We start from the raw sequence: 27549 nt of genomic DNA, 5'->3' as shown, positions 1-27549 counted from the left end.
AATATAATTGAAACTCTTCCCCAGCAAAAAACAAAATGAACCAATCTCTTACCATTTCCTTTGCTCTTGGTCTGATACAGGTATACATCTCAGGCCAGCTCCTACCACCATGAGGGCTGATGTTAACAGCACAGTTACTCTGAGGCCTAGAGAGAAAAGGACAACATATTAGAAGAAGAGGTATGGCATACTAAGTGATTTTGTACTGTATATAAAACACTTAAAATCTCTCCGAGGTACACAAAACTCCCTGCTTAATTTGAAGGAGAAGGCAAAATCATAGAAATATATTGCCTACACAAACTGCTCCTCTGAAAGGCAAAAGGATTACAGTAGGAGAATATTTCTCTTGGAATTTGCTAGGTCTTCCCACAAGACTCTACAGTGACTTTAGGTGGATGTTGTTCACTTTAATAGGGTTCACTGTTTTCCATGTTTTCCTGTTTCTACAGTAAGTTCAGAAATGTATCTTCACATATATGGAGTACTACACTCATTTTAATTAAAAAGGGGGTAAAGAGTGGCAAAAGAAGTTCAGCATAAGGATCACAGTGGCAAGGAATCACGGGATAGATCAGGAAAACTCATACATTCAAGTGTCAAAAAGAATACAAAATTGCTTAGTACTAGCCCCAGAAGATAACAAATGGGTGCATTTTGCTCCTTTTCTGAAACAGTTTATACTTTCTGTTTGTTTTTTAAACTGTCAAATTAAATCTAATCATGAAAAAAGTATTTCTTTACTGGAAGAATTTGCTTGTTTGACAATACTGCAAATGATATGATTGTAGTGTTCAGGTTCAATTGCCAGGTGCTGGCCTAGCATTTTTAAATGTACTATTCAATTATTTTTTGTACCTTCTGATTATCTGCTATTGAAAAATGGAATGTAGGCCAATAAAGAACAGATTCATTAAAACGATTAAAATGAAATTAAAGCCAATATGTTACTATATTTCTCAAGACAGAAGAAGTTGCTGACTCTGAAAGTAGCTGCATATAGATTTTAATTTCCTCCCTTTCCAGCAAACACCCACACAGACATGTGTGCCTCCTGGCTAGTAAGATCCAGCAAGTAATCATAAATGCATCTTAGGAAAGGGTAAATGACTACTTCTCCTTAAAGAAGCAGTTTTATACACCTTCCAGAAGAAATCTTCAATGGATAATGCTCTCTGTAAAAAAGAAAAAGACTTAGCAAGTGACACTTTTGGAAGAGTAACTCAGAGTGCTTTTTTTGTCTGACTTGTTAGCTTGGCCATGAGGATGTGCTTATCAAGTTTGCTGATGACACCAAATTGGGAAGGATAGCTAATACTCCAGAAGACAGGATGAGAATTCAAAATGACCTCAACAGATTAGAGAACTGGGCCAAAACTAACAAAATGGATTTCCACAAGGAGAAATGTAAGATAAAGCACTTTGGCAGAAAAAAATGAAATCCACACAGGATGGGCGACGCCTGGTTCGACAACAGTACAGTACTTGAAGTCTTAGTGGACTGTACAACAAGTTGAACATGAGCCAACTGTGTGATGAAGCAGCTAAAAAAGCCAATGGGCTTTGGGGCTGCATCAAAAGAAGCATAATGTCTAGATTGTGTAAGTAATGGTTCCTGTCTATTCTGCATTGGTCAGACCTCACCAAGAATACTGTGTCCAGTTCTGGGCACCACAATTCAATAGGGATATTGACTGTAATGTGTCCAGAGGAGGACAGCTAAAATAATTTAAAAAAATCTGGAGACCATGCCCTATGAGGAGCAGCTTAAAGAGCTGGGTATGTTTAGCCTGCAGGAGAGAACATGTATAAATATCTGTTATAAGGATGAGGAAGCAGGCTTGTTTTCTGCTGCGCTGGAGACTAGGACTCAGAACAATGGGTTCAAAATACAGAAAAGGATTTTCTAATTGAACATTAGGAAGAACTTCCTGACAGTAAGAGCTGTTAAGCAGTGGAACTCACTGCCTCAGAGTGTGGTGCAAGATTTTTCCTTGTAGGCTTTTAAACAGAGGCTGGATGGCCATCTGTCAGGGGTACTTTGATTGTGTTTTTCATGCATAACTGGGGGTTGGAGTAGATGGTTCATGCGGTTTCTCCCAACTCTATGATTCTATGAGCATGGCTTTGCTTTAGTAGACCTTGTCAGTATTTCCAGGTCCTTCTATTTCTTAAAATACATAATCTGCATTATTTTAAAGTGTGTGGACAGCTACCCAAGATGTTCATCAACTCTATACTGAGGTAAATCCATGGTGGAATTTTTTTTTAAGATTTAGAAAATATGTAGCTTTAGATTCTGCCATCAGCTATTTTGTTAAGCATATCTTAACTTGTACAGTAGAGTCTCACTTATCCAACACTCGCTTATCCAACGTTCTGGATTATCCAACGCATTTTTGTAGTCAATGTTTTCAATACATCATGATATTTTGGTGCTAAATTCGTAAATACTGTAATTACTACATAGCATTACTACGTATTGAACTACTTTTTCTTTCAAATTTGTTGAAATAACATGATGTTTTGGTGCTTAATTTGTAAAATCATAACCTAATTTGATGTTTAATAGGCTTTTCCTTAATCTCGCTTTATTATCCAACATATTCGCTTATCCAACATTCTGCCGGCCCGTTTATGTTGGATAAGTGAGACTCTACTGTATTATGATTGTTTGCCTGCACATTTCAATCAAAGGAGGAATTCCCAGAAATGTAAGGAGATCCCACAAGACACGCAAAACAAACTTCTGGATAAGGGTGTGCGATTTGCTTGTTATAGCCTAGAAAACACATAACGGTGTCTTGGAATACAGAAACACATACCATATTTACTTGAGTCTACTCTGCATCTTTTTTGGCTAAATTCTGACTCCAAAATCAGAGTGTACATTAAACTCAATGTTGCATTTGAATTGTGCAGCAAACCCTACCTGTTAGCTGTTTCGTCATGTCTGACTCCTCACCTTCTAGCCTCACAGCTAGCCAGCCCAGTTCGACTCAGTGGCCCCCAACCACTCAAACCTCTGGGCTTTCTGGTTCCCTAAGCTGCCCTCAAGACTCACAAGGCAACCCCAACTGTCATTGACCAACCTGACTTCGGACCCTGTACAGCCCCAAAGCAGCATCATTTGGGGGAGTTTGGAAGGCAGCCTTTTACAAGGAGAATGCAGCCTTTTTCTCCCCCTTCCCCCTTTGTCTCCTCCCTCTTGTGACTCTTCTTTTCAGGTGGTGTACCCCTGTTGAGTGCAAGAATCAGGACGAGGCCCTGCCACCCACTCCCACCCCTGGTTGAACTTGTTGGTGAGCCCAACAACAAGCTGAACAGAAGACAACAGGCTCAGTGGGGCAGGCTGGGAGGAGGAGGGGTAAGGCTAGCTCAAAAGGTGCTGAAGAGCCCAGGGAACCAACAATACTTCATCTTGGCTCAGGGGAGGGAGGGAGGTAGCCAGCCTCACATGTGCTGTTTTCAAGCCAGGTGTCAACCACCCTGTATCTGTGCATTTCCTGAATAAAAAATGTGTCATTACCTGACTCAAAATGTCACATTCCTTTCCACTTTAGCTTGCTCATCTCAAGTATTGACATGTTTATACATGCAATTTCTTGTTTTCCAGTTTACGCTTCAAACATTTCATGTCTCTATGTGTTGTGCTTGGACTCTGCTTTTATCTCTGAGCATGCCAACTGCTGAACTTCCTTTTAGCTTGGGTCCAGTTGTGGCATTAGCCATAGTGCTATTTTTAGTTATTCTATGCCCTTCCACAGTACTTCATTGAGTGCATTCTGACCTGGGAGTTTTATAGAATCATAAAATAATAAAATCATAGAGTTGGAAGAGACCATAAAGGCCATACGGTCCAACCTACTGCTATGCATAAACACACAAGCAAAGCACCCATTTTCTGGCACTATTTCTTGTTTAATTTTGGACTGTCTTACCAGAGGACTTTCATAGTAAAAGGCTACAAGTATAGTTTTTCATTGCTTCTTCATCTTGATACAAATGTTAGCAATGGTGTCACGGCCACTGTCATTGAATGGTGCCATCGTCAGTTTCACCCCACCCCCACATTATTCAACACATTTATTCTGGCTCCTCAGTATAAGCTTGTTTGACATAAGAGACCTTACCAGCAGCACATGTTCCATTAATATAGCCTCTTATTTTACATAAGCATGGAATCCCACCACCATGGAAAGATAGTGCTACCGCCTATGTGTCCACACAGTTATACAAAATATATTCCTAAATTGACAAAACTACTGTTCTCAAGTCTTTGTGGAATGGTTAATTGGGCATGAAGAGGAAATATTAGAGATTCCAAGATAGTAATGTAATTGTTCCTGGAATACAACTAACACAATTGTAGATGTCCTATTATTGACCACATTATTTGAAATGTAACAGTACAATACAAAATCTGTTAGCCTCACTGTACTCAGTGAATGTTCCCTTCAGATTATTTATTTAATTATTTAAAACATTTATATTCCACTCTTCTCACTTCGAAGGGGATTCAGGGCAGAGCACAACATATATACAACAAACATTCAGTGCCGGAACATAAACTATAAATATACATAAACACTAAAAACAATTATCTCCACTTTAAAATCAGTTGTTTAAAAACTAATACAAGATGATAGTAATAATAACAATGCAGTTTAAATAGTCTAAGAGCAGAAGTATTTCAGGAAGTATCTTTCAGTAACATAAATTAGTTACAGTAGAGTCCCGGTTATCCAAGATTATGGGGCGGGCCCAATCTCGGATAACCAAACTCCTCAGATTGTTGGGTGGCCCTATTATCCCTCTTGGCAATCCGGTTTAGGGAAGCATCCGTGAGTGCTGCTGCCTAGCAATACTCACGGGCGCTTCCCAAGAGGCGAGTGGTCGCCGAGGGACGTCTCCCCGGATCTCCCTCGAAAAGGCCCTCGCTGGAGGAAAAAGTTTCATCCAGCAAGGGCCTAGCCAAGGAAAACCCGTGGCACGCTCCTTGTCTCTTGGAGGGACAGGCCCTTGCAGGAGCAAGGGCCTGTCCCTCCGAGAAACGCCCCGCGCGCCCCGGATCTCCCTTGGCCAGGCCCCTCCCTCTCCCTCTCCTCTTGAGCTTCCTTCGCTCGAGCGCCTCGGATAATACAGAGGCTCGGATAACCGAGGCTTGGTTAACCGAGACTCTTTTTTTTGTGAACTCAATGAGTTAGTAACTTCAGTGAACAACTAATTTCTAAGTTGATATTCATCGTCACCCACTGATCTTATTTATATTATTATTGACTGTAGATAGCTTTCCCAAAAAACAACAAAGCATCTCTAAACAAAAATGTTTTTTACCCTCTATTCAAAATGGCATTACAAAGTACAGAAATGCTTCATCAATTAAATCCCACATTGCACTTAACTAAATGAAGAAGAATAAAGGTTGTTTATTAGATTTACTCAAGGTCTTATTCACAATCCAGAAGATGAAAAATTACGCAGCATTTATCTGTGTTTTTGGTGCCACAGGATGGAGTCAAGAAAGAAAAAAGTCCCAGTGTCAATATATCGCTGTTCTCAGTCCTAGCATAAGTAATCAACAATCTGAATGCAGAACCTTCTGGGAGGATGATGGAGTAGCAGAACCAAAGCATTGTTTCCTGGCCCAGTTAACTTCCATCTTGATAGATTATTCACTCAATAACATTGGGACAGGGGAGGGATTTTTTCCCCCTCATAGTATATTGGTGTCTTGTGATCTATTGATTTAGAAAAATTGCTTTATTATCTTTTATCAGAATGAACAAGTTCTCTCATTAGAATGTATGAACCTGGAACTGACAAATCAAAATAATGTGATTTTTTATGGTTCTATACTCTAGAATAGCCAATTGAGCTTAAGCATTTTTTGTCAGAACAACTATTTAGAACTTATGCTTTTACTTTCCAACTGCAGAGGTTGCTAAATTCTGAAAAATGGCGAGGCAATTCATATAGTGTATACTATAGAGTGCATGGAGGAATCGTCTCATACCTAGCTTTGGGCTTAAATTTAGTAAATTTTGAATAGTCAATCACGAATGTCTCATATGGAAGTGATATACCAAAGACCTAATAAAGAAATAATGCTATGAAACTTAAAATAGTGACCGAGGATGTTCATTTATCTGTGCGGAAATAATCTTAGACAGGAAACATTTCGAACACCAAAGGAAAATACATTTGATTTTTTTTTAATTCCTCCTTTGCTTTTATTGATCTATATTTAGAATATGGCCTACTGGTTACAAAGGGCCCTTGGGATCTTTAAGCGCAGCTCCTAAAACCTTCCAGAAGCCTGGTAAAGCCCCTGAACAAATGGTTAAAAACAAAAATTCAGAGCAACTTTTAGACATCTGTTTGCTCCAAAGTGCCCAAAAATGTGCCTAAACTTGTTTTTCTGTAGCCAAACAGAAAATAAAATTAAAAATCAGCTAAAATTTGGCCTGCATAATGGACATAAATGATGTTGCATCACTTAGGTGAGCTGAAACACACTGGTGCAAGCCTCCTGGCAAGCACAGTGTAGGCAAATGGTTCACACACACTTTGAAGTTGCCCCCACCTGTTGTAAAGGATATAATTAATGGGCATGTCACAGGATTATGTCCCATTTGAAACTGATTGGAAATTGGTTGTGTTGGATTTTTGTAATATTTCTATATATTTTAAAATACTGTGGCTAGATATCAAATGTGGGCTCCATGTTAAGCTGAAATTGCAGTTGAATTTTAAATCTTTGGAGTTTTAAAGTTTTTTTTTTCCTAATGTGACTACATGTTGAACATGGCCTCTATGTTATGCTGGTTTGCTACTGGTTTGAAGGGGAAGTTGAATGGGTATAGATGCTTCCTCTTCTTGTCAACAAAGCTATGGCCTACAGTCTTAAAAATATAATACATCATTTTTCATCAGTGGTTCTATGGCAGTTTAGAAAACCAAATCAAGTTAGCAATATAGAGAAGAGAAACAGATAATAGTAAAATTAAAAGCCAAGAATTTAAAATATTGAAGGTGGCAACAATCTTTTATGATACTGGGTTTTTTTAACCTAGAATCTAAAAGGCTAGAATGAAACGCAACATTCTGAAAAGGTATTGTATCTATAATCTTAGTATCCTTGATTGACATTAATTACATTTTGTCATAAACAGCCTTTACAAAGCTGTTCCTATAGTATTTGTTCATCTATTTGGTTATTTTGTTATGCTCGTACATTTTGAAGCAAATTGATTGTACTTGCTTTTGCCCTTTTGGCCAAATTGTAATAAAGCTCTGTGGCTTGTCTTCAACCTGGTGAGTTTGTTTCTCTGTCCTGGCCTATCTGGTTTAGCTTACGCTCACTGGGCACAGAATCTCTTAACCCTGGTCCTAGTTAGTAATAAATTTTATTGATTAGCCCTTAGGCCGTATCACAATACCAAAGTAAACAACAAGGCTTGATAGGACTTGATTACACTCTATATAGAAAGCTGAAATAAAACACTTGGTCCTAGTTGAAATCACTATAATTTCAGGGTAAAGAATTCTAAGAATTCTTTTAAAATTAATTTTTATTGAAGAAAGGTAAAGGTAAAGATTTCCCCTTGATATTAAGTCTAGTTGAGTCCAACTCTGGGAGGTGGTACTCATCTTAATATCTAAGCCGAAGAGCCAGCGTTTTCCATAGACACCTCCTAAGTCATGTGGCCGACATGACTGAATGGAGTGCCGTTACCTTTCCGCCAAAGCGGTACCTATTGATCTACTCACATTTGCATATTTTCGAACTGCTAATTATTCAAGAAAATGAACCAACAAATCTACAAATGAACAAAAGTAAAGACCACAACACAAAATACACAAAGGTAAAGAACAATACCCCAACCGGAAAAATAAAACAACCAATACTTTTTCTTAATATAAAAATACTACCACAGCCAACAAAACATAATCTAATTCAATAATCCTCACTACAACCTCCCCAGACACCCTCAATAAACATATACTACACATACAACGGCAATACCTAATCTATGATCTGCACTCTCTGCCTGATGGTTTTAACTTCTCAATTTTCTACACCCTTCCCCTTATAATGACACTCTTCTAATTTTAAAATCCTAAAAGTTTGTCCCCATCTTTGATGTCGAAAAGTAATAAATAAGTCCCAGTCTTTCTTAAAATTGGTCAAAGATTTCTCTTTGGTCAGCATTGTCAGTTTGTTCTTTTCAGCAAGTTTGCACAACTTCAGAAGCCAATCTTCTTGCATCGGGGTGGCTGAGTCTTTCAATCTCTGGGTGTAGATAACTCTCACTGCTGTGATAATATATAATATCTCTATCAAGTTAAGAATTCTAAACAAATCTAAATCAGATTTGTTTACTCAAAAGTTAAATTGCTGAACTGAATGGAAAACCATGTTGATAGTCCAGAAGATTCAGTTTTAAGATAGAGCATATCCACAGAATGTGGTTGTGTTACTCTGAAATTACTTACTGTAGCATATAGGTATGGTCACCATATGTACTATTGTTGAAAAAACAAGTCCCGGGGAATGCACTCTGTATCATAAAGGCATCAGCAATTTTAATGAGAAAGATGTGATACTTTACCAATGGTAGCGGGTTGAAATTGTAAATTCATATTTGTACAGAAGATTATTTAGCAACATCAAGAAAAAATTGAAGGAATTCCGCTTTTTACAGCCAGTGACCACTTAGCCTTGTGCTTTAAACAATTTTTACATTGTTTACAGTGGGAACATGTTCAAGTATAGAATTGAGAATTACAAAGAGGTGGTGTAACTTGAGAAAATCTGACTAAAAGTAAAAATTGTGTATTCACTTTACTGCTTTTTTCAGTTCAGTGTACTTCTCGGTGAACTGCCCAGATTTCTCCATTGCATTATCAATCTCCTAAAAAATTAGTGAAAATGTTCCTATGTCAGATTGAATAAGGAAGTAAATTTCTCTACAGCTGAGGAGCAGGATATTAAAACTTAAAGATGTAGAAAGATGTAGATTATGCTGAAAATAATAAGTGTTGTCAATTTATGCTTCTGGTTTGTAGATTCATACTATTTAGTTTTGCTTCCATCATCCATGCAAAGAAAAACTTTTTTTTAATAATGAGAGGAATTTATAGTACTTGAACTAATTTGTAGTCTTGGAATGATTTTTTTTAATAACCTCATTGCATGTTTTATATGCTTCAAGTCTCCACTATGATCAGTGGAAGCCTTCTAAAGAATGCTGATATAAGACTGATTAACAGAAAAGGTACACTGTTTATAAATGTTTGCATTTGAATGTTTTGCATCAGCATGTTAATACAAAATACGCTAGTAATGCACTGTCAACATTTAAAAGTGTAACTAAACCTCATTTTTTTCTCTTTACAGTTTAAAAGAAATGTGATGTTCAATGTATTGGTTAGTAATCAGTGTGTGTGCATGTTTGTTTGTGCCTTCATATTACCTGTGGCTTGTGACCCGACAAATTTCAAAGGATTTTCTTAGGCAATACATATTCAGAGGTGATTTTGCCAGTTCCTCCCTCTGGAATAAATCCTATAGCTCCTGGTATTCCTTGGCAGCCTCCTATCCAAGTACTAAACAAGGCTGACTCGGCTTAGCTTCCAAGATCAAATAGGCTCTGGTGGCTTTAGGATATTAGGTTACAGTGCAGGTATCCTCAAACTGTGGCTCTCCAGCTGCTTGGGTCTCCAACTCCCAGAGTTCCTGACCATTGAACAAGCTGGCCAGGGCTTTTGGGAGTTGGAGGGCCAAAGCTGGAGGACCGCAATTTGAGGTTGCCTGATTATGGTGCCTTTAGGATACTAGATTATTAAAACTAGTACAATGGATAGAGGTAGGTAAAGGTTTCTCCTGACGTTAAGTCCAGTCATGTCCGACTCTGGAGGTTGGTGCTCATCTCCATTTCTAAGCCGAAGAGTCGGCGTTGTCTATAGACACCTCCAAGGTCATGTGGCCAAAATGACTGCATGGAGCACCGTTATCTTCCCGCAGAAATGGTAACTATTGATCTACTCACATTTGTATGTTTTTGAACTGCTGGGTTGGCAGAAGCTGGGGCTAACAGTGAGCGCTCATCCTGCTCCCCGGATTCGAATCTCCAACTTTCGGTCAGCAAGTTCAACAGTTCAGTTTAACCCACTGCGCCATCAGGGGCTCCACAATGGATATAGGTTTCAATAGATCAAAATTGACTTGATGGCAGTTTATTTATTATTTATTTATTTACATAATTTTTACCCCGCCTTTCTCCCCGGGGGGGACTCAAGGCGGCTTACAATAAATAGGCAAAAATTCAATGCCTAAAAACAGTGTACAAAACAACAATTCATGTAAAAGCAGATACCATTACAAAATAAAATCACATTATACAAAATTTTAACAACGTGGACACAAATATGCCAAGATGGATATAATGTTCATGTCCAAAACCAGCTTTGTTTTCTCACTCTTAAAGGAAGTTTTCGATTCTCAGCACTCTCAGGCCATCATTTTTAAGAATCCAATAACCACAGAAACAGCAAATACAAACTTAGTAACAATTAATGGGGTCTGATTTTCATTGCAAAAATGCTGGTGGAATAATTTTGAACGCATTTCTATTTGCAGCTCCTAATCTCTTTAACTTCTTACCACACATTTAGAACAAAACAACTAGTAACAATATAAGATTTGGAGTACACTACCAAGCTTTATCCATAAATAAAAGATTCTCTAACAGCACATTTCCCACAGACCAGTCTCCCACACAGTGAAAAGCAGTCTCTCCCCCACATGCTGAATCAAGTTGAACCTCAATAACTGCAGAAGCAGGAAAAGGAACAGAGTTCCTATTCTGGCTATTCTTTAAGAGTTTTGAGGAAGTTGAAATTACCCTTGCAAAAAACTAAGTAAACCTCTACAAATTACTTTTACAACACATGAACATTTGCCATTTAAGTCAACACGTTTGTGTGTTTGTGTGTGCCTTCAAGTTATTTGACCATTTGTGGTTTTCTTAGGAAAATAATACTCCAGTTTTGTCTTCTGAAATATTGCCTAGAATAGTGTTTGTCAAACTTTGCTCCCCCAGGTGTTTTGGACTTCAGCCCCCAGAAATCCTAGTCAGTTTACCAGCTGTTAGTTGTGGAAGTCCAAAACATCTGGAGGTGCCGAGTTTGAGAAACACTGGCCTAGAGCACCTGGTGTTCTCTAGTGGTCTCCCATCCAAGTACAAACCATTACAAATTTTGTTTAGCATCCAAGATTATACAATCTTGGGGATAGGTAATGGGGCACCTTTACGGTGCCCCATTACCTGTCCCCTCTCTCCAAAACCCACTAATATAGGCAGCAAGATCATAGGTGATTAGACACAGATGTTTTACCTCCTACTCCCAGATCTTGGAATTCTTTAACTAGGGAAACTATGGTGATTCCCTCTTTAGTGTCTTTTCAGTAGCAGGTGAAAACTTTGCAGTCCAACAGGCTTCTAGGACTTGACTGCAATAGGGTTTTAATGTGCACAACCTTATTGACTTTTAGAAAGGAAGAATACATTATGCATTTATGACTTCAATAAAAGAAAATGCCCCCTAAATTTGTAAGTTCTATGCAAGGTTGTTGTTGACTGGAGCTCCTTTCATTCATAGGTAGAAGCTAACTTAATAATAAAAACAACAAATATTGACAGAAACTATAATGTTTACATTTTGTGGTCAGGTTCTAGGTTACTTTTCTAGTTAATCTCTCAAGTAATTCTATGTTCTAAGTCGCAAAATCTTCCTGCTTATCTAAAATCCTGCTTATCTAGTCCCCTTTTGTGTTTTAATGCCGTCTAAGTGGCTTGTAAACTTATGGCAAACCCTACTAAATGGTTAACATAGACATAAAGTAATGTGTTTCTATTTGTTTACCAATATAGGTTTGGCAAGTCGTGTATCTACGCATGTACAGTGGCCACACATATTTGATCAATGTATTTATTGCATTGAGACCTAAATACCCTAAAGATTCTAACTGATCTTGGAAACATGGTAGGGCCAATCGTGCATTGTACTTGGTTGGGACACAGTCAAAAATACCAGATGCTGTATATTTCAGAGGAAGAAACTGGCAACATCACCTCTGGTATACATTGCCTTAAAAAATCATGAGAAAATTATGGAATCACCTGAAGGAGGTATTTTACCTAACACATTGGGTAACATGCTGTGATAATAGCTAGCTTTGAAAGCTTTCAAAAAATAATGGCTGATATATCCAGAAAAAGCTAACAAATGCCATGTTATGTGAGGTTATTACAATTCAATAAGAGTAACAACAGAACACAGCTATTGTCTCATTCATCCACACCAACCAAGCACCCCCACATTACATGACTGGCTTTTATTTGAAAACAGAAAGCTGAACTAGTTCCAGGAAGTCTATTTTTAATACAAGTTTCTTTCACAGATACAGTTACATGTGCCTACCTATACAGGACTGACTAGTCCTGAAACTACTAATATGTCAAAAGCACCATCCATCAAAGGTCAGGCAAGACATTACAATGTTCCCTCACTTATCGCGGGGGTTATGTTCCAGGACCACCTGCGAAAAGTGAAAATCCACGAAGTAGGGACACTATATTTATGTTGTTTACAAGTACCGTCTCTGTCCCCTCCTCGCCTTTCAAGCACGCATATGTACCCTCCTGCCACTGCCGCTGCCTTGTGAGGCGAAATCAAAGCTGCTTCAGCCTCCTTTTCTCTTCCTTCCTTAGGCTTCTCCTTAGGAAGGAAGTAGAAAGAGGGATTTATAAGGGATTTGTAATATTATTTTATGATTTATAACTATTATTTTAGTGTTTATTAAAAACCCACAAAACAGCGAGGGAGCAAAAAGTGAACCACAAAGTAGCGAGGGAACACTGTATAACTATATTGGTTATCCCTTATCCAAAATGCTTGCAACCAAAAATATTTTGGATTTTTTCCAGATTTTGGAATACTTGTATTTGCACATATGTGCTTAATGAGATACCTTGACGATCAGACCAAAGTCTAAACACAAAATTCACTTATGTTTTCTATGTATCTTATACATATAGCTTGAAAGTAACTGTAGACAATATTTTAAAATAATTTAAAGCTTGAAACAAAGATTGTGTACATTGAACTATTAGAAAACAAATGTGACACTATCTCACTCATTCATGTGGACAATTTTGGTTTTGAGAATTCCACAGAGTTCCTTTATAATTTCTTTGGACATTTTTTCCTTCAAAATAGTGGAGAAACACAAAGAAGGCAAAGGAACTTGCTTGCATCTTCCAGGAAAAGGAAACACAACAATAGGAGCTCTAGTTAAGAATTCCTATCTAGTTGATATGGAAACCAAAGATTCAGTTAGCCAATAAAAATTATAAACACAGAATCATCCATGTGGGTGAAGTGGTCTGGCGAGTACCGTACTGATCTATGTCTCTGAACTACTTGAAATAGTTTCAGTTCTCATCTACAAAACAACATGTTCCAACTCTGAATTTCTACTACATAGGGAAAATAAGAAGCTTGGCAACAAAGGCACTTGATTGTAACAGTGGCTACCCCACTTTGCCAAGTAGTCGGACCCTCTCGGAACACAAGAAATACCAGTCTGGTTTCTTCTGAAAATAAGTTATGATGTTTTATTGTATTTACACTACGTCAGTCCATTGCTTCCACTATATCCCATTTCTGGACAGCCAGAACTCCCCAATACTGCAAGTTTACGGATCTTAAGATGAGCTTCTTTTGTGTTTCACCTTAATTGAATTATCCATATCTGAGGGAAAAGAAAACATCTACCCAATTCTCTGACTAGTTTCTCCCCTTTTTGGAATATTTCTGGAAAGGTCTTGTATCAAGAATGAATTAAAACTTGGGTGTTCAAATGTTGCTGGATTTCAAATTCGCCAGCCAAAATGGATAAAGACATGCATTTCAATCTTATCTCTTGATCCATATTTGGGTACTATCAAAGAATACTGACTTTCAAAGAGATCTCTCTTTTCTCCCTAATAAAATAAACTTGGTCATTAAATGTCACAAACTTAAAGGAGTCTTTCTGGAATCATGAATCCTTTCCATGTCAAATCCTCCCAAACTCTCCCTACAAAACCCAGCAAACCCATTTTTTCCTTTCATACATTTTTGCAGTGCAATCTGAAACTGAAATGGATTGGTAACATTACTACTTTATGTATATAAGATACTTAACACTGAAAGTGCAATATGTGTTTACCCGAGCAGCAGAATTGAGTAAACAAAAACATCCTAGCTGAATTTCAATTTCCCTTGAAAAGCACCATCTACAGAGAAAATATTTGTTTAGATGATACACTAAATCTAGTTTTCATATTACTGTATTATAATAATCTTTGTATGAAAAAATAGAGTTCTAGTATTTTATTTCTATGCTTGGTTGGGACAAGGAAGGAAAAATGACAGAAATAAAACCTGAAACATAATACTGAAAAAGAAATCTACACATAGATTGCTCAAAGAGAAATGAATGCGTCTTATAGCAAATTGGGCCTGAACTCTGACTAGAAGCAAAGACTACTAAAATAAGACTATTGTACTTTAGACATATTATGAGATGACATGACTAAATGGAAAAGACAACAATGTTTGGTAAAGTGACAAGCAATTTTAAAAAGTGCAGGTAAATGGATTCAACAAAGGAAGCCACGGCCCGAGTCTACAAGAACTGAACAGGCCAGATGACGAAATACCTTGGAGATCTCTCATTCATTGGATCTCCATAAATTAAAATTGACTTGATGGCAAATATAATAATAACGGGTTTCTGTGAGTTTTTTTGGGCTGTATGGCCATGTTTCAGCCGCATTTTCTCCTGATGTTTCGCCTGCATCTGCAGCTGGCATCTTCAGAGGTTCTGTTGGCAGTAAAGCAAGTGGAGTGTATATACAGGGTGTTTGAAAAAGAACTCCCTATTCACCATTTAAATTAAATGGTGAATAGGGGGTTCTTTTTCAAACACCCTGTATATCAGGTTTGAAGACACAGAGGCTTTAATTACGTTCTTGCCAAGAACATATGAAAGTAGTCTCACACCCGAAAGTACAAGAAAAACTCATAGCAACCCAGTGATTCCGGTCACAAAAGCCTTTGACAACAAACAACTTATTTTTGTTCAGCACGAAGAATTCTGAAGCAACCTATGTCTATGTTGTTGGGAAACATGTGTTGCAATCAAAATGAACAGACTATGAAGGGTTTGTTTATACACATTTATGCACATTCTTGTTTTTTCAAGAATTACAATATTCGATTTCATACTGAAAGTCAGATCAAAGACTTTTGGGCAACTGATGGAGACCCAGAACCCCAGAAAGGTATCAACCCCTGTCTGGCACTGGGGATGAGCACTTTGGATAGAGCCTCCTCCTCAGTATTACCCCTACTTGTTGCTGACTCTACCTTCCATAGTGCAGGCTGAAAATTTTAGTCACCTAGTTTTCATTTCATACCTAATGCCACAAAGGCTGGAAGATTATCCTGGTTATACAGTGATCTTCAGGCCTTCCTCCCTAGTTCTGAGCAGAACAACTGGCATCTGTATTATCACCTTTCCAGACATGATGGTCAGAAAACGCAGAGTCTCCCTTAGAAAAGGCTAGTGGGGAAGGGGGGAAATTCTCCCACAGTAAATTTGCACTATAGAATTGATGCAATTTGACACCACTTTAACTGCCAGGGCTCAATGTTGTGAAATCCTGGGAGCTGTCATTTGGTGAGTAACCAAGGCACCAGCACTCTTTGGCAGAGAAGGTAAAGACCATGCAAAACTACTTCTCCCAAAATACCATAGAATTGAGTCATGGCAGTTAAAGTGGTGTCATGCTGCATTACCTCTACAATGTAGATGCACCCTCAGAAATGAAAGGGTTAATAACTGCAATTTTTGGCTAGGTGGGCAAGGGCAGTCTAAATTTACAACCCAACTGGACAGGTGAAAAACACTTCAAAGTTTCAGCCACTCCCAACAGCTTGTTGGCTCATGTTCTCTGTTTGATAGGATGGATCCAATCCAGTATTGGCTTCCAGATGTGGTGGATACCCGAGATGAGGTGGTTGCTCCGCAGATGGGTGAAAGGCAGTAAGAGGAAGTCAGCAAATCACTTTCCTTCTTTACTCCTTCAACATTCCCTTTAGGCTGACTGGAAAAGTAGAGTGTATTTCCTCCTGCCACTTCAACTGTCCTCCCCCTCTAAAGATAATGACAACAAGGATGTGTCTATTGCTTCAAATCCCAAGTGCCACTACACCCTGCTTGCAAATAGAGGAGCCCCAGTTTTCACCCACTGACACTCTTGGTTGCCTATTTGGGCACATGGTGGAGACAGCTGCAAAGGACATCAGGAATTCCTGCCCGAGAAGGGATGAATGCTCCTTAAGTGCATATTTCTTAGAGATTTAAGTGCAAGGAGCATGCATTAGTGGTGGTGCAGCTAATCTTATTAAGGGACGTTTAAGTACAGTTGGAAAAGTATGACTGATGTAAGGGACACTATTTTGCTACACCATTGTATGTAATGGGACTTGAATGTCCATGGATTTTAATATCTATGGGTGTCCTGGAACCAAACTCCACATGCAAAGGGTCTCTACTGTATACTATTTCTTGAAATATATCCCAGCATAGTGCAGTGGTTTGTGTGTTGGACTGATCTGGAGATAGTTTTTCAGCCATGAAAACCCATTAGCAACCATGGTCAAATCGGGACCCATCTATACTGCCATAAAATCCAGAACTGTATTATCTGAGTCTACACTGCTAGATAATTGAGTTCAAAGCAGATAATCTGGATTTTATACAGCCATGTAGAAGGGACCTCAAACTCTTCCTTAGGCCTCTTCTACACTGCCATATAATCCACATGATCGGCTTTGAATTGGATTGTATGGGTCTACACTGCCATATAATCCAGATAATCAGATAATCTGGATTTTACATGGCAGTGTAGAAGGGGCTTTAGAGAGGCAATGGGAAGTTTCCTCTGAATAAAAATACTGCCCCCCCCCAAAAAAAACCTTAGATTTGGATTACCATGGGTCAGAGTTGACTTAAAGTCACATAAAGTCAAAAAAGAAACCCCTCTCTAAATCCAGAATCAAAAGTCTGTATTTTATACACTAAAACACTATATTCTAAATATGTTGAATGTGGAAGTAGGTATATTCTATATTTTGATGAGTTTATCACGCTTATTTATTCAGTGACTGTAATGTTTATAACATGCTGAGGCAGCTCAAAAATACTTTCCCGGTGAACCACACAGAATTATGTTTATGACTTCAAGTGTCTTCAAAGTTGCTTCTGACCTATGGCAACCTTAAGATAATCTTATCTTAATTTTTTTCTTGGCAAGATTTCTTCAGAAAAGATTTGCTTTTGCCTTCCTCTGAGGTTAACAAGAGTGTGATTTGCTAAGGCTCAATCAGTAGATTTCATGGCTGCATATGGATTTGAAACTTGGTCTCCAAAGTCATAGTCTGATCATAGAATCATAGAATCGTAGAGCCGAAAGAGACCCTGCAGGCCATCCAGTCTAACCCCCTGCAGGAAAATCTCATTCAAAGCACCCCCGACAGGTGGCCATCCAGCCTCTGCTTAAAAGCCTCCAAAGAAGGAGCCTCCACCACTGTCTGGGGCAGAGAGTTCCACTGCCGAACAGCTCTCACAGTGAGGAAGTTCTTCCTGATATTCAGGTGGAATCTCCTTTCCTGTAGTTTGAAGCCATTGTTCCGTGTCCTAGTCTGCAGGGCAGCAGCAAACAAGCTTGCTCCCTCCTCCCTATGATTTCCCCTCACATATTTGTACATGGCTATCATGTCTCCTCTCAACCTTCTCTTCTGCAGGCTAAACATACACAGTTCTTTAAGCCACTCCTCGTAGGGCTTGTTCTCCAGACCTTTGATCATTTTAGTTGCCCTCCTCTGGACGCTTTTCGACTTGTCAACATCTCCTTTCAACTGTGGTGCCCAGAATTGGACACAGTATTCCAGGTGTGGTCTGACCAAGGCAGAATAGAGGGGTAGCATGACTTCCCTGGATCTAGACGCTGTACCCCTATTTATGCAAGCCAAAATCCCATTTGCTTTTTTTGCCGCCGCATCGCATTGTAGGCTCATGTTTAACTTGTTGTCCACGAGGACTCCAAGGTCTTTTTCACACATACTGCTGTCGATCCAGGCATTGTCCCCCATTCTGTATCTTTGATCCTCAAACTACTACACCATACTGGTATATCATTTCTATATAAAAAAAACAAATACAAGTCCTCCACCTGTCACATTTGAAAATAACACAAGCAGAGGCAGTCAAGTTGCCAGTAAAATAAGGAGCATGGTGAAAGTGGTGTCAAACAGCATTAACTCTACAGAGCAGATGAACTCTGAGTGAGCCTCTTCCCTTCCTCACTAGCCTTTTGTAAGGCTCTATCTATACTGTAGAACAGAATTGTGGAAGTTGAAGTTCAAAACACTTGGAAGGCCAAATTTTGCTCATGCCTGCTGTAGAATTAATGCCATTTTACACCACTTTAGCTGAGAGAGATAGGGGCCGCGGTGGCGTAATGGGTTAAATCCTTGCACCAGCTGAACTGCTGACCTGAAGGTCTGTGGTTCAAATCTGCAGGAGGTCCCATACGAAGACATGAGAAAACCCTCCCAGGCCATCCCCTGGGCAATATCTCTGTAGACGGCCGATTCTCTCACACCAGAAGCGACTTGGAGTATGTTAGCTCCTGACATGATTCAAAAAAACTGACAGAGATGTAGTTTGGGGAAGCACCTGTACACTTTAGCATAGAAGGCCAAGATTTTTCCAAAACGATTCCATACCATTGAGCTGTGATAATTGAAGTGGTGCCAAACTGTATTAGATAATACAGACATGCCCCTACACTACAACACTTTAGTAAAGAGTTAAAAACCTGGTTTTTCCAACATGCTTTTGATAACATTTAGACAGTAACCAGAAGTGATTGCCAATCACTTAGCTCTTTATATCTACATTTTGTGCATTCAGCTGGGCTGCTATATTGATTACATGGATCTTTTAACTGATTCTATTTTAATAGGTTGTTTTATCCAATTTATATACCTGGTTTATATAATGTTTTCATGTTGATGTGTTTTATTTTATGTATTATGTATTTTATTTATGGCATCATTGTGTGCTATTTTGTAAGCCGCCTTGAGTCCCTATGGGAGATAGTGGCGGGGTATAAATAAAGTTATTATTATTATAGTGTGGATGCACCCTGCTAAACGTCAGGCCTTTCCCAAGCTTCCTCTCTCCTTCACCAAACTAAAAATCTCATGAATCCATAGCCTTGAGCCAGGGCAGTTCAAGTGGTGCCAAACTGTATTATTTATTTATTTATGAAATTTATATTCCGCCCTTCTCACCCCGAAGGGGATTCAGGCCGGCTTATATGAGTGGCATTATTCCATGCCCAAACAACAACAATTAAACAACAATTGAAAACAACATTAAAACAACATTTGTAAACATTAGAGGACTATTGTGCATAGATCCAAAACCAGATAAGCATATTCATCAATCCAAAGCCAATTCCAACTGTATTGCACAGATAATTATGATGGGTCAAGCGCTTGCTCCCACAACAAAGTTTTCACTTGTTTGCAAAATGACAGGATGGAAGGGGCCAATTTAATCCCACTAGGGAGGGAGTTCCATAGCCGAGGGGTCATCACTGAGAAGGCCCTGTCTCTTGTCCCCACCAGTTGCACCTGCAAAGGTGGTGGGACCGAGAGCAGGGCCTCCCCAGAAGATTCTCCGTGATGGTTCATCGAGGGAGATGTGTTCGGACAGGTAAGCTGGTCCCGAGTCATTCAGTACTTTATATATAGGCCAAAGCCAGCACTTTGAATTGTGCTCGGTAGCAAGCTGGCAGCCAGTGTGTGCTCCCTGTACACCGCTCCTGACAGCAATCTGTTGGACTAGCTGAAGCTTCCAAAAAGTCTTCAAAGGCAACCCCATGTACAGCGTCTATATGAGATGTACGTAACTAGATTAAATTTGAGTGCAGAAGCACCCATTGAAAGGAAGGGCTGTGCCTCATAGTATCTTTTAGAACTTTTCAAAAATCTTTTCTCCTTACAGATGCTGACTATTTGTTTGGCTCCCTTCCTTCCTTCATTTCTTATACATATCTCTTTTAAATCTCAATTTAAAGTTTCCTAGACATCTATCCCAGGGCAAATAACTGGGAATATGGGGTGGAGGGAAGCGGGGTGCCTTTCTTTACCGTGGGATGGAGGGAATATCCATGTTGAAGGAACTTTTTAAAAGTGTTGAAGGCTTTCATGGCCGGAATCACTGGTGAGTTTTCTGGGCTGTATGGCCATATTCCAGAAGCATTCTCTCCTGACGTTTCGCCCACATCTATGGCATGCAGAGGTATATTGGAAACTAGGCAGGTGAGATTAATATATCTGTGGAAGGTCCAGGATGGGAGAAGGAACTCTTGCCTTTTGGAGGCAAGTGTGAATGCTAAAATTAATCACCTTGATCAGCACTGAATAGCCTTGAAGCTGCAAAGCCTGGCTGATTCTTGTCTGGGGGAATCATTTGTTGGTAGGTGTTAGCTGACCCTGATTGTTTCATGTCTGGAATTTCCCTGTTTTCAGATTGTTGTTCTTTATTTACTGTCTTGATTTTAGAGCTTTTTAAATACTGGTTATGTGAGAACATAGAAATGCTATACCGCTCCAACAACTACCATGTCCGACTACACAGAGAAGCCATTGAAATCCACAAGCGTGTGGACAATTTCAACAGAAAGGAGGAAACCATGAAAATGAACAAAATCTGTCTACTAGTATTTAAAAAGTTTAAAATCAGGACAGTAAATAAAGAGCAATATTCAGAAGACAGGGGAATTGCAGACAAAAAATAATCAAGGCCAGCTAATAACCTCCCAACAAAGGATAACCCCCAGGCAGGAAGCACCCAGGACTTGAAACTGAAAGACTATTCAATGCTAATCAAGGTGGCCCGTCACAACATTCATACTTGTCTCCAACAGACATGAGTTCTTTCTCCCAACCTGGACCTTCCACAGATATATAAACCTCTATTGCCTAGTTTTCAACAGACCTCACAACCTCTGAGGATGCTTGCCATAGATGAGGGCGAAACGTCAGGGAAGAAAGCTTTGAGAACATGGTCATAACCCAACTTTTAAAAAGGTTTTTAAAGGATATGTGGAAGATGTCTCTTAGCTAGGCATGGGCCAACTTGGGCCCTCCCTCCAGGTGTTTTGGACTCCAACTCCCACCATTCCTAACAGTTAGGAATGGTGGGAGTTGGAGTCCAAAACACCTGGAGGGAGGGCCCAAGTTGGCCCATGACTGCCCTTATCCCTAGCCTTGTTGTTGTTGTTGTTTTCTTGGCCCATGCTTACCCTTCTTGTCCATGAGGCCCATGAAGAGGAAGCAGGGCACGAAGCCGATGGGCCCCCAGAAGACGAGAAGGGCGATGTCGAGGCTGGAGAAGGCGAAGGCCTGTCGGGCCGAGTTCTGGATGGGGCCCCAGGTGTTCCACACCAGGCCCTGCGCCAGGCCCAGCAGCGAGAACAGCAGCAGCACCAGCCAGCGCCGCCCGTAGACCCGGCTGGGAGGCCCCGGCAGAGGCAGCGGGCGGCGCGCGGGCAGCGGGGCCGCATGGCGCGCGGGCGACAAGGCCGGCGGGGGCAGAGGCAGAGGCGGCGGTTGCAAGAGGGGCTCGCGCTCCTCGGGGTGGCTCCACTCCGAGCCCATCGCCCTCGAGGCGCCGGCCGGCTTCCAGGCAAAACAAGCCAGCCTCGCGCATGCGCCGCTCCAAGGGGGCCGGGATTGGCTGAGCCAGGCCCGAGAGAGGCTTCCCCTCAGAGAACCCCAAACGCTGAGCCAAGGAGGCAGGGAGGGCTCTGAGGGAGGAGGCCTTCGCAGACCTGTCAAAAGAAACATGGTCTGACACTACTGTCACTGCTCAAGGCCAGTGATTCTCAGCCTGTGGGTCCCTAGGTGTTTTGGCCTACAACTCCCAGGAACCCCAGCCAGTTTACCAGCTGTTAGGATTTCTGGGAATTGAAGGCCAAAACATCTGGGGACCCACATGTTGAGAACCACTGCTCTAGGCTATGCAACTGTGGGAGTTGTAGTTTTAACAGGGTCTTTTTGTATCCCCTCTCTGCCACAGAGTGCTGGTGTCTCCTCAAAATAAAAACTCCCAGGACTCAACTTCACACCACTTTTTAAATGCCAGGACACCACACCCTGGGAGCTGTATTTTCACAAGGTGTTCTGGGGCTGGCGGAGAGGAGGTGAGAAGAGTGGAGTTCCAGGGACCGGGTGGTGCAGGGGGTTAAACCACTGAGCTGCTGAACTTGCTGACTGAAAGGTTGGCGGTTCAAATCCCGGGAGCTGGGTAAGCTCCCGCTGTTAGCCCCAGCTTCTACCAACCTAGTAGTTTGAAAACATGCAAATGTGGGTAGATCAATAGGTACTGCTCTGGCGGGAAGGTAACAGCATTCCGTGCAGTCATGCGGGCGACATGACCTTGGAGGTGTCTACGGACAATGCTGGCTCTTCAGCTTAGAAATGGAGATAAGCACCAACCCCAAAAGTCAGAAACAACTAGACTTCAGGGGAAACCTTTACTTACCTTTACCTGCACTGTCCCACCCTCAGAGAAAGAAGGGAGGAGAGAAGAGTGGAGCTCTGGAGGCCTTCATTTTATAGACTTTCATTTTCCTACATTGTCCTGCCTTAGCAGAAAGAATAAGGAGGGAGGAGAGAAGAGTGGAGCTCCAGAGACCACCATTTTATCGTTCTTAAACTGTCTCTCTTTTGGAGAAAGAAGAGAGAAGAGTGGAGCTTTGGAGACCACCATTTTATCATTCTTACACTGTCCTGCCTTTGGAGAAAGAAGTGAGAAGAGTGGAGCTCTGGGATCATCATTTTATCATTCTTACACTGGCCTGCCTTCAGAGGAAGGAGAGAAGAGTGAAGCTCCAGAGACCTTCATTTTATTCTATGGTGTAGATCTGGCATGGCCAAGCTTGGGCCCTCCAGGTGCTTTGGACCTCAACTCCCACAATTTGTGGAAGTTGAAGTCCAAAACACCTGGAGGGCCCAAGTTTGCCCATACCTGGTGTAGATGCACCCTCTCCAATTTTCAAGGGATGTGTTTTGACTGCAGCTCCCATCAACCAATCATTGATGTATTGCTATTGGCATGGCAATTCTTTCAAGCAGCGCCCGCTCTTCGAGGGGGGGGGGGTTGCCAGGTGAGGGAATGAAAGGTGTGTCTGCACTGTAGAATGCGTTTCAACAGCACTTTAACTCAATTCTGTGGGACCCAGGGAGTTAATAGTTTGGCAATGTTTAGCCTCAGGGAATTGCAAATCCTGGAATTCCATTGCATTGAGCCGTGGCAGTTAAAGTCTAGATCAGGCATGGGCAAACCTGGGCCCTCCAGATATTTTGGACTTCATCTCCCACAATAACAGTCGGTAGGCCTAGATGCATCCCAGCATCAGCTCTTCGGGTGTTGCTGGGCGGTTGACTGTGTAGCATCAATGCAACTTGACCCCCCTTTCACTGCCATGGTTCAATGCTGTTGAATTGGTGAGTCCCCACCCTTGTTTGGCAAAGAAGGCTAAAGCTACAACTCCAAGGATTCCGTAGCCTTGAGCCATGGGAGTTAAAGTAATGTGGAGCTGCATTCCTTCTAGGCACACTCTAGAAGCGGCCAAGAGAAAGGGAGGGCTTTGGAGGCGCCGCTTCCTGGGCAGAGAAGGATGACAACAACGCCACGTGAGCCTCCTCGCGTGACGCAGGTGGAAGGGGCGGGCTGGAGGGCGGTGACAGCTAAGGAGGAGGAGGCGGCGCCTGCAAGAGTGGTTTCCTTTTCTTAATGGGAAGAAGGTTGGGCGGGAAAGGAGAAGAGACATGGCTGCGGGAGATGCTTCCCTGCCTCCTCCCGACCCTGGTAGGTCTCCCCTTCTGGGCTGCATCTGCACTGTAGAATGAATCCTTTGGATCACCGCGTTAACTGCCATGTCTCAGTGCAATGGAATCATGGGAGTTGTCATTCTACAGAACCTTTAGCCTTCTCTGCCAATCTCTTTGGTTCCTCACCAAACTACAGCTCCCATGATCCCACAGCATTGAACCATGGCAGTTGCAGTATCTCCATTGCATATTCATGTCCTTTGCATGTCGTCATGTCCCTGTGCAATACTCTTCAGTTGTCCCAATTTCGCTGGGATAGTCCAACTGATCTTCTGTTTATCACTCACTCTTTTTTTGCTGCTTTTTAAAAAAATAAAATCTCAACCTCTTTCCTTCTATTTTCCACTTTGTCCCCAAGTTTACTCAAGTTGCTATGCAAAAGTACTTTGCACTTCCATAAACTAAAACCTTTCTCAGACTGCCCTTCCACACAGCTGAATAAAATCCCACATCTGCTTTGAACTGGAATATATGGCAGTCTGGACTCAGATAATCCAGTTCAAATCAGATATTTTGGGGTTTTTTTTTGCATGGATATTCTGGTTTATATGGCTGTGTGGAAGGGCCCGTAGTTATCCATATAGTTTTGTGGATGGGAATTACTTTTATGACAGATACATGCCAGTATTGTGGTTATAGTCTGGTAATTATCCATATAGTTTTGGGGATGACTTTTCAGACAGTTGTTATTTTTATTAGGTAAAGTTAAAGGTTTTCCCCTGACATTAAATCCAGTCGTGTCCGACTCTGAGGGTTGGTGCTCATCTCCATTTCTAAGCCGAAGAGCCGCCGTTGTCCGCAGACACCTCCAAGGTCATGTGGCTGGCATGACTGCATGGAGCGCCGTTACCTTCCCACCAGAGCGGTATCTATGTGCAGTGAGCATAGGAATTTGTCCGTTTTTTTTTTTCAAACGATAGTCTTGTCCCCCAACACTCTGTGGGACTGTAGACTGGCCCTCTGCTTTAAAAGATGAGGACCCCTGCATTAGGGGGTTAATTGATTCAAGGTGAAAACCCTCCTGAAGTAGCTTGGTATTTTCCCACAAAATGGAAAGTTTAATTAAAAAGTGTATCTTGGGGACACAACCACATTTTTGGCTGAAGAAAAAGAATTGAGTGCCAGGCCTGTGGATGGGCTTTGTGCGGGTCACATGATTTGCATACCGGGGGGCATTTCTTCAAAAGGAAAACAAAATCAGAAGCTGTGTTGTGAAAGGCTTTCATGGACAGAATCACTGGGTTGCTCTGAATTTTCCGGGCTGTATGGTCATGTTCCAGAAGCATTCTTTCCTGATATTTCATCCACATCTATGGCAGGCATCCTCAGAGGTTGTGAGGTCTGTTAGAAACTAGGTGAAGTTTATATATCTGTGGAATATCCAGGGTGGGAGAAAGAACTCTTGTCTATTTGATGAAAGTGTGAATGTTGCAATTGGTCAGCTTGATTAGCATTGAATGACCTTGAAGCTTCAAAACCTGGCTGCTTCCTGCTGGGGGATCCTTCTTTGGGAGGTGTTGGATTTAGCAAATGGCCATGTCAGGAACTGAGATTTCTAAATAGTATCAAAATATATTAAAGCATTAATGAAAATGCTTAAAACAATATTAGTTATTTTAAATATTGGTTTTATTTATCAAACAAGCATATTGTATATATCCCCCGTTTCATAGGTTGCATTTTCTTTGTGGCTCTTTTTTCTGTCACCTTTTCTTTCTTCCTTTTCTACTTTCCTTTTCAATATGTACCTTCCCTGTCTTTCTTTCTTTTCTTTTCCTTCTTTTGCCCTCAATTTTTCTTTCTTCCCTTCATTTCCGCTTTCTTTCTCTTGCTTCCCTTTCCTTCCCTCATACCCTTTTCCTTTATCTTTCTTCACCTGGCCTTTTCTCAGCCTCAGAGCAAGATGCAGACACACACACACACACACACACACACACATATATAACCCCACAATTATTCTAAGGTGGGTAAGAAAGAATATGTGTGCCAAGTTTGGTACAGATTCAGCCAACCATTTAGATGCTTTAGTGGTACAAACTAACTAATGCATATACATGCATGCATGTATTTTGAATTTTAAACTGAATAAAAAAGCAATAACCAGGAGCTGACCTCCAAAAAAGTAATTTTTTCCAGACTCTTTGTTGAGTAAAGAAGCTATGCTGAGAAGAAATGCCTGAATCTAATCAGTGCCCCAGTTACAGTACAGTCTCGCTTATTCAACCTTCACTTATCCAACATTCTGTATTATCCAACGCAGTTTGCCTTTTAGTAGTCAGTGTTTTTGTAGTCAATGTTTTTAATACATTCCAATGTTTTGGTTCTAAATTCGTAAATACAATAATTACTACATAACATTACTGTGTATTGAACTGCCTTTTCTGTCCATTTGTTGTAAAACATGATGTTTTGGTGCTTAATTTGTAAAATCATAATGTAATTTGACATGTAGTAGGCCTTAATCCCTCCTTAATCCAACATTTTCTCTTATCCAACGTTCCGCCTGCCTGTTTATGTTGGATAAGCGAGACTCTACTGTACTTGCAATTTCAGTTTTTGGGGGGGTTCATCATAGATCACTGATACATTCCCTTTAACCACTTAGGCTGTTAGAATTGTCTTGCATAAAATGCAAGATAGATCAAAATCCACCTGAGGTTTTTATTCAAAATTTCCAAGAGGAGCCATTCAAATTCCTATAGTTGCTTACAAATAGAAGGGGAAGAGTAGCTTTGCTGGTGAATTAACTCATCTGCTGCTAACAGTTGACTGTATTAGTTGTTACTTGAATTCAGTCTCAAGAGATAGAACTCTTCTTTATACTTGGTCACGTTTTAGTCAATGTTCAGTGTGCTGGTACCTTCCTCATAGTCTGAATTATAATACTTCTCATGCCTGGCCTTTAACCACAATACTGTTTGTTTCAAAACATGGAAGCCATTGGCTATATGCTCCTGATCTGTTCTGCCTTGCAGCTGCTTTCCACAATGTCAGACAGGGTTTTCCTCAATTCTGTTAAGAGATTTCAGGGCTATTGACCTTCAGATATTTTGCACACATTGCATATAATGTAGTGCAGCAATTCATGAAGGTGGGAGTACCTGTTTGTCCTTTCAAATTAATTATGATTTTATGTTACATTATCTTAGTAAGGGCAAATGAAAGCCAGTTGCTCTCTAGCCCTGCAGCACAGAGAGGCCTGCTAGTGATGGCTTTGGTAATGAAGATGGAAGTGAAAAATGAGTTGAAGCTAATGCTAATGATTATCCTTGGAAGATTTGATCAGCATAGTACTGTCTACACAGAACAACTGGATTTAGATATTTAGCAGTTGCTTACAATTTGCTCTGTTTTTGTTTGTTTTTGTCTGTGGTCAAGGAGATTCACTGCTATTTTCATTTTATTTCTTATGCTTCTATTCTGACTGTCATCGAACCTAAGCTTATTGCACAACAA

The 27549-nt window shown here is 40.6% G+C and overlaps 2 protein-coding genes across 4 annotated transcripts in view; one reads left to right on the top strand and one right to left on the bottom strand.

The window, feature by feature from the left end:
• The window catches only part of slc49a4 (solute carrier family 49 member 4), a 99572-nt gene extending 77661 nt beyond the window's left edge, over window positions 1-21911 (bottom strand). The window contains exons 1-2 of the mRNA XM_003214920.4: window positions 21501-21911; window positions 53-146 (exon numbers count right to left, since the gene is read on the bottom strand). Coding sequence (XP_003214968.2) covers window positions 53-146; window positions 21501-21855 — 449 coding nt within the window. The 5' untranslated portion in view covers window positions 21856-21911. The remainder of the gene's footprint in view (window positions 1-52; window positions 147-21500) is intronic.
• Window positions 21912-23913: 2002 nt separating this feature from the next.
• The window catches only part of hspbap1 (HSPB1 associated protein 1), an 87754-nt gene continuing 84118 nt past the window's right edge, over window positions 23914-27549 (top strand). For all 3 annotated transcript variants that reach the window (XM_062967406.1, XM_062967405.1, XM_003214904.4), the window contains exon 1: window positions 23914-24070. In XM_062967406.1, coding sequence (XP_062823476.1) covers window positions 24031-24070 — 40 coding nt within the window. In that variant the 5' untranslated portion in view covers window positions 23914-24030. The remainder of the gene's footprint in view (window positions 24071-27549) is intronic.

Source organism: Anolis carolinensis, chromosome 1 (genome assembly GCF_035594765.1).
Source record: "Anolis carolinensis isolate JA03-04 chromosome 1, rAnoCar3.1.pri, whole genome shotgun sequence".
NCBI classification, from domain to species: domain Eukaryota; kingdom Metazoa; phylum Chordata; class Lepidosauria; order Squamata; family Dactyloidae; genus Anolis; species Anolis carolinensis.
This window is presented reverse-complemented; position numbering and strand designations above follow the sequence as displayed.